Genomic DNA, 8,214 nt, shown 5'->3' on the forward strand with positions numbered 1-8,214 from the left:
AAGATACAGGACAGACGAATGCATCATCACGTAATGACGTGGCCGGTTATCATTGCGTCATGTCCGAGCAAATGTCTGGAGGAGAAAAGCACAGCGGCAGCTGTGTCCGCGATAAGTGAGTTCAGATAGATGCCCCCAAATCATCACTTTTTTCTAGAAGAAGGACAACTGGTCGCAACATGCCACGGTCCGTTGGTTACATGGTCGCTGCGGGCCTGCTCGTGGTGGCCACTGTGCTGTACTGTGTGGGATTCTCCACAACTTACTGGATAGTCTTATCTGGCGTCGTCAAGATACACACCGTACATGAAGGAATATGGACAATCTGCGGCACTGGTGAAGAATATCTCTTTTCAACCAGCTCCGATTGTGTAACTTTCTCCTATGAGTATACCAACGGTAAGCATTTTGTGACCTTAAATATCCTCAGTGAATCAAAGATCTTTTTGTTTCATTTTATTAACCCTAACACTAACAGTAACATAACCTTGGCCAAAATATTATTGCAACAAATTTCGAACCCAAATTAAAGCATTAATGGCTGTGTCATTTCATTAAAACTAGGATACAATTTATTCCGTAAATTAATCAAATTCATCAGAAACTTCTCTCAAAGGGCCACATCAATAGTATGCCTCTAACGGGTATGATTCTATGAATGTGTGTGTGTGTGTGTGTGTGTGTGTTCTACTGTGTGTGTATGTGTGTGTGTGTGTGTGTGTTCTACTGTGTGTGTGTGTGTGCGTGCGTGCGTGTGTGTGTTTGTGCGTGTGTGTGTGTGCGTACGTGCATGCGTGCGTGTGTGTGTTGTACAGATTACTTGTATTTTTACTGGTGGAGGACCTGCTTTGCGCTGAGCCTGATGGGCCTGCTTGCTGCTAGCGGCCTTGCCCTCACCTTCACCCTGCTAAGGACCTTCACCTACACCAACATGGACGTCTGGAGGGAGTTTGCCAGACTTCCAGAATCCGTTGCTTACGTTGCAGGTGAGACTCAGAAGCTAAAGACTCATAGACTGAAGACTCATAGACTGATGACTACTAGGATCAAGACTCATAGACTCAAGAGTATAATCAATCAATCAATAGGAAGCTTATATAGCGCGTATTCCGTGGGTGCAGTTCTAAGCGCTTGTGGAAGAGTTGTCAACACAGGACTAACAAGAAATGGGCTTCGGTTATCATGAATAACAGTCAAAGTTGTATTAATTATACAGGGTGGATATCTGAGCATTTCCCTGTGGAATCAGGCATCCGTCAAGGATGCCCATTCTCGCCGATGGCATTTATTATAGCCCTTGAATTGTTAGCAATTAAGATTCGTTCAGATGAAGATGTTGAGGGTATCCGGCTACCCATGTCACCTTTTGAGGTATCACCAATGAGGGTCCTAAAACTGCTCTTATATGCCGATGATGTCACCCTTTTTTTACATGATCAAAGAGATCTGGAAAGAGCTTTACATATTTTAAACATGTTTAAAGCTGTTTCCAATTTAGAAGTGAATGTAAATAAAACTGAAGCCATGTGGATTGGGTCAAACAAATACTGTACTGACCAATATTTTGGTCTTAAATGGAAACGGAAAGTAAAAATCGTTGGAATTGTTTTTTCAAACAATATACCTGCGTCATCAATTGAAGACAACTGGTCTAAGAAAATTCAACGTATGCAACAAATAATGTTTAATTGGTCCAAAAGAAACTTAAGTATACAAGGTAAAATTTGCATTGTTAAAACCTTTCTTATATCTCAGTTCGTTTATATCTTCCAGTCTCTAGCAGTGCCTTATCATGTTTTACATCAAATTAATTCCATTTTGTTCAGGTTTATTTGGAAGAAAAAATATTCAAATACACGGGCGTTTGAAAAAGTAAAACGAACAATTATGTGTAAATTAAAAGATGATGGTGGATTAAATATGATAAATGTTGTGGATATGCACAACTCATTTATGATGTCGTGGGCTATTGGTCTGCAGAACTCTACAGACAATTACTGGTCTGTCACTCCTAGATATGTTTTTTCAAGTTTGGGTAATGGTTTGTCCTGTTTTGACTCTAATGCATCCTCCAAGAAGCTGGTTGGCGTTGTTAACTGCAGATCGGTCTTTTGGAGACAAGTATTGTTAACCTGGCTAGACAACAAACACATTTTGTATGAAAAGTATGATGCCACACCTGTTCCATTGATGAATCAATGTATATGGAACAACATGAATATACAATATAAACATAAATGCCTCTTTTTCAAAGATTTTATTAAATGTCATATTTATCATGTAAAGGATGTCATGAATGAAATCGGTGACATGATTTCATTTGAAGAATTATGTCAAAAGGTTGCTTATAAACCAGCCAGACAATTTGAGTATAATGCGTTATGTACAGCACTTAAAACAAAACTGATTAACGCATTGCCATACCGATATGTTCTGTTGCAGGGTTTGACTCGTATTGGTAATATTACACCAAGGGAAATAAGAACTGTTTTGGTTAATTTCGAGGTACAAACTCCGAGCGCCTGTTCTTTTTGGCAAAGAAAGCATAATATTGTTCTGGAATCAAGACACTGGCTGTTAGCTGTTAATTGTACAAAAGAAGAACGACTGCGTCTGCTTCATTGGAAAATTTTACACAGAATTTACCCAACGAATATTTTACTAAACAAGATGGGTTTATGTCAAACTAATAATTGTGAAGTTTGTAATGAACTGGATACACTTGAGCACTTCTTTTTTCATTATCAAGAGGTGAGGAACGTTTGGAAACTATGTAAAGACTTTATTTTTAAGCAAATTTATTATAATATAACTTTGAATGAAACAGATATATTATTTGGTTTTTGGAATGAAAATGTAAAAAACGATCAAATTTACTTTATAAATTATTGTATTTTGATAACAAAAATGACCATAGGAAAATTTAAGTATGGGAAGAAGTTAGACTTACGTATTTTGTTGGAATTAGAGTTAAACATTAGACAGAAATTTATGTTTTGTATAATATAAAGTTGATTATGTTATACAGAAAGAGACCAAGGAAGAAGGATGCTCCCCGCCTTAAAGAAAAAAAAAAAAAAAAAAAAAAAAAAAAAATTACAAAAATCGGGCAAAAAATATGGGTTGAAGCATCCTGCATGCAACTGAGGTCAAAAAAAAAAAAAAAAAAAAAAAAAAAAAAAAAAAAAAACACAGGACTAACAAAAAAACTAACATCTACAGACGGACACGAACCCTATCACACACTAGCAAACCCTGATAAACATACAACAAACAACTGTTTAACAACAATGTAATGTACACATCAATAGCTAGGTCCAAACAAAATAATATTAAGCACAAAGAAAACACCTCTCACAGAGCACAGCACAAGAATGTCTTTTGGGGCACTTTCTTTCTTTATTTATTTGGTGTTTAACGTCGTTTTCAACCATTCAAGGTTATATCGCGACGTGGAAAGGGGGGAGATGGGATAGGGGAAAGGGGGGAGATTTTGGGGCACAACACATCACGTCGAACATGAAAGTCGCAGCCAGCTACGGGAAGAACTGAGTCTTCAACCTACTCTTGAACGCGTCAAGAGAGGCCGGGGCTCTGGCGAAGCTCAAGCGGCAGGGAGTTCCAGACGGAGGGGCCCGCGGAGGGAAATGCATGCTGACCAGCAGATGCGAGTTTCGAGCGAGGGATGTGAAGGCGGAGTGGGTCAGCAGCAGAACGAAGGGGACGGTCGGAGGGCTGGGTGTACAGGTCCAGGGAGGATTGAAGGTACTCGGGAGCAGAGTCGTTGAGACACTTGTAGACCAGAGTGGACAGTTTGTAGGAGATTCGGGTGTTGACAGGGAGCCAGTGCAAGGAGCGAAGTAGGGGGGTGATGTGGTCTCGCTTCGTCTTCCTCAACGTCAGCCTGGCAGCAGCGTTCTGGACTCGTTGTAGGCCATGAATGGATGAGGCGGGGAGGCCAGCCAGAAGGGAGTTGCAGTAGTCCAGACGACTGAAGATGAGGGAGACAACCAGCTTGACACAGGCGTCGTGGGTGAGGTAGCGACGGATGGAGGCGATGCGTCGTTGGTGGAAAAAGCAGGTCTTGATGATGAAGGAGATGTGTGTCTCCATGGAGAGAGTGGAGTCGAGAAAGACGTATAAGGCTACTAGACTCAAGTCTACGAGATTCAAGTCTATCATTAGTCTCAAGATTCGAAGACTCAAAACAGGCTACTAGGCTCAAGGCTTCTAGACTCAAGACTATTGGACTCAAGATTACAAGACTTATGACTCATATACTTAAGACCCACAGGCTCAAGGCTACTAGACTGAAGACGACTGGACTCAAGACTCATATACGTATATATATATATACTAATAACTCAAGACTCAAAGACTCAAGACCCATAGACTACTAGACTCCACACTACTACACTCAAGACTCAAAGACTCAAGACCCATAGACTACTAGACTCCACACTACTACAGTGTACTCAAGACTCAAAGACTTACGACCCATAGACAACTAGACTCCACACTACTACACTCAAGACTCAAAGACTCAAGACCCATAGACAACTAGACTCCACACTACTACACTCAAGACTCAAAGATTCAAGACCCATAGACTACTAGACTCCACACTACTACACTCAAGACTCAAAGACTCAAGACCCATAGACTACTAGACTCCACACTACTACACTCAAGACTCAAAGACTCAAGACCCATAGACAACTAGACTCCACACTACTACACTCAAGACTCAAAGACTCAAGACCCATAGACTACTAGACTCCACACTACTACACTCAAGACTCAAAGACTCAAGACCCATAGACTACTAGACTCCACACTACTACACTCAAGATTAGGCACACACACATTTTTTCCCGCCGATCCTAAAACCTGGCATATTTTGCGAACCATACCGATACTAAGGAAAGTAACCTCTTTTGAACTCAACATTACACGTGTTCAGTTGCAATGGCGGCTTCGACAGGTCAACTAAAAAGTATGTTTAAATAAAATAAAATTTTAAAATAACTACGGACCCTATTTTTTTTTGGTGACGTCACCGTAAACCAACATATGTTTGTGTTTGGCCTTACTGGACTCAAGACTACCAGACTCAAAACTACCAGACTCAAGACTACCAGACTCAAAACTACGAGAATCAAGACTCGCAGATCCAAGACCTCAGGACGCACACACTCAACACTCAAGTATCATATATATATACTCACATTTTTAAAGACTCAAGACTTATACACCAATACACTCAACACTCAAGTATGATATACTCACATTTTTAAAGACTTAAGACTTACACACCCAGACACTCAACACTCAAGTATCATAGACTCACATTGTTAAAGACTCAAGACTTATACATTCATACACTCAAGACTCAAAGACTCGAGAATAATAGTCTCACAGTCACAGATTCAAAGATTCAAGATGTCTACACTCATTCACTTAAGACTCATAGATGCAAGACTTAAAACATACTCATAGACTCATAGACATGGACTCAAAGACTCAAAATCTCGAAGACTCAAGACGAGAAAGATTAGTGTATTGTCCTTCTACAATCAGATACATTGACGCTGTGTTGCTATTGCAATGCATTTGTTTCACAAGTCTGTTTTCATTAATAGGTAACATGCGCCTTGAGTCGCCTTGTGTGGTGAGATACGTGCGCGATATAAATCCTCGTAAATAAATAAATAAATAAATTTCTTGTTATTAACTATTAGCATACAAGAAACAGCCCATACTTCTGCGTGTAACAATTACCTACGTCATCTAACAGAATGACTTGACTTCAACTTCTCAAGATAAAAGGTTCTCCCTAGACTATTGGACGGGCATGCAAATGGAATCTCGCATTGCATTCTGGTAGTATCAATTCATGAAACAGGCCGACGCAGATGCGTGGCTGAATCTTCATCAAATAATTATAAACACGAAATCTCATGACACTTCCGCTACACGCTTGGTTCTAGGTGTCACAATGTCCGTGTTTTCCGCGCGTGCACCATATGACCAAGACGGCTGACGACGCGTTGCCAGTCAACTGTTAGATCTTCGAGACACCTTCATTTGGTTTAGGCTGGAGAGGGCGATGTCTCCTTTATAATGTTTGCTTACTTTGGTATTCACAGGAATGCTGGGATGCCTGGGTTGCTGGGTGTATGCAACGAGATCGGTGTATTTCATTGAAACTAAAGAGGATTTGAGAAAGCTTGGACGACCCTTTCCCTTGGACGTCCGTGTTGACTGGTCCTTCTACCTGACCTTGGTCGCGACCTTCCTGTCCGTCATCGCTGCCGTCCTCCTCGCCGTCTTCAACGACCTGCAGTCCAACAATGTCAATGACCCAACCGTCGGTCAAGGTCAAGCTCTAGCCGTGAGTAACATAAGGCAGCCCCAAGCCCGAGCAGGAGTTGGGATGAACCCGCAGTCCCAGGCCTACGTTCACGTGAGCCCCCAGCCCTATGCTCAACAACAAATATACAACCAACCATGCGGCCAACAGTGGATGCACAACCAGCCCTATGGTCAACATAACATGAGCCCCCAACCCTATGGTCAACAGCGGATGAGCCCTCAACCATACGGCCAACCGCAGATGAGCCCCCAACCCTATGGTCAACAGCAGATGAGCCCCCAACCCAATGGTCAACCACAGATGAGCCCCCAACCCTATGATCAACAGCAGATGAGCCCCCCGCCCTATGGTCAACAGCAGATGAGCCCCTCGCCCTATGGTCAACAGCAGATGAGCCCCTCGCCCTATGGTCAACCGCAGATGAGCCCCCAACCCTATGGTCAACCGCAGATGAGCCCCCCACCCTATGATCAACAACAGATGAGCCCCCCGCCTAATGGTCAACAACAGATGAGTACCCCGCCCTATGCTCAACAACAGATGAGCCCCCCGCCTAATGGTCAACACTACAGCCAGCCCCAGGCGGGCAATCAGCCTTCCGACGTAGGCTATGACCACTATGTGTAGGACAGGGGTCCCTCCTATGCCTGCCTTTACTCCTGCACTTCTCAAGCTTTGGACAGCGATATCTCCATCCGCTAGTTTTTCTTTTGTGTCAAACGTACATTACTTCCTGCGTGAGCGATCATGTGACGTCTCACAAATCGGTGTGGGATTTTGCATGGAATAGGAACCTCCTTCCATTTGAAGACCAAAAGTCTGCAGGCTGGCTGCGTTCTTTGACAAGTCAGTTGGTTTTTTGTTTGTTGCTGAACCAATTTTGGTTGTTGACACCAGTGTTAGTTACGAAATTGATTTGAACAAAAGTGTCCCACTCTGTTGAGACAGTAGCTAGGCCGTTTAATTCTAATATTTGGCCTGCCGTCGTTCCGTCCGTGGACAAAATGAACTAACGTTGAGGTCATCTCACCTGTTTTTTGAAGCAAACACTTTTAAACTTTGTACACTTCCAGGGTTTGATGATCTCTGGTTGACCCTCGTCAAATGTCAAGGTCAAGCAGGGTCCTGTAGGGACATAGAAACTTAACGATGAGGTTTTCTGAAATGTTTTTGAAGATGGAGACAAATTATCACATCATTATTTGTTCTAATAAAACCAAAGTCTTGGCCTGCCTCAAGTATCAAGGTCACAGTGGGGTCAAGTTTGGGTAACAAGAATCAAACCTTCTTGAAGTGTTTTATGCTTTTTTGAAACTTCAGCAGTTTATGGGTTGGCGGACTTCTAGACACAAAGTATTAACTGTTGTGAAGATAAAAATAATTTTGTTCACAACTTCAGTGACGTTAGCTAGCATTCATTTGGAAACGTTGAATAGTGTGTCATAAAATGTGTCAAAAAGCGTCTGTACATTGAATATGGAAATGTTAACGTTTCGTGTATGCCAAATAAAACAAGTCGCGGAAGGCGAAATTACTACATTTAGTCAAGCTCTCGAACTCACGGAATGAAACTGAACGCACTGCATTTTTTCACCAAGACAATACAGCTTCGTCAATCCCGGCGAGAAGGAAATCGCTCACTTTTTCACGTGCAGAACGAAGTGAAATTGACAAGTCAGAATAGCGCGGTAGCATATTGCGCTAAGCAGGAAAGCGCGCTTTTCTGTATTTGTTTTAATTTTCTGAGCTTATTTTGAATACGACATATTATATCTATATGTTTTTGGAATCAGGAAATAATAAAGAATAAGATGAAATCATTTTTGGATCGATTTCTT

General features: G+C 41.8%; 1 protein-coding gene across 1 annotated transcript; it reads left to right on the top strand.

Moving 5' to 3' along the window:
* On the top strand, window positions 1-7,603 carry LOC138949471 (basic salivary proline-rich protein 4-like). Its single transcript, XM_070321300.1, has 3 exons — window positions 1-399; window positions 816-986; window positions 6,150-7,603. Exons 1-3 carry the CDS (start codon window positions 180-182, stop codon window positions 7,001-7,003), a joined length of 1,245 nt encoding a protein of 414 aa, XP_070177401.1. The 5' UTR covers window positions 1-179; the 3' UTR covers window positions 7,004-7,603.
* Window positions 7,604-8,214: the final 611 nt, after the last annotated feature.

This window comes from Littorina saxatilis, linkage group LG15 (assembly GCF_037325665.1).
Source record: "Littorina saxatilis isolate snail1 linkage group LG15, US_GU_Lsax_2.0, whole genome shotgun sequence".
NCBI classification, from domain to species: domain Eukaryota; kingdom Metazoa; phylum Mollusca; class Gastropoda; order Littorinimorpha; family Littorinidae; genus Littorina; species Littorina saxatilis.

What these genes read in the sequence shown, in the direction of transcription:
- LOC138949471 (XM_070321300.1), top strand. Translation starts at nt 180, where the DNA reads ATGCCACGGTCCGTTGGTTACATGGTCGCTGCGGGCCTGCTCGTGGTG. An exon ending in CTCCTATGAGTATACCAACG is followed by an intron (nt 400 to 815) that starts GTAAGCATTTTG and finishes TGTGTTGTACAG; the next exon opens with ATTACTTGTATTTTTACTGG. An exon ending in ATCCGTTGCTTACGTTGCAG is followed by an intron (nt 987 to 6,149) that starts GTGAGACTCAGA and finishes TGGTATTCACAG; the next exon opens with GAATGCTGGGATGCCTGGGT.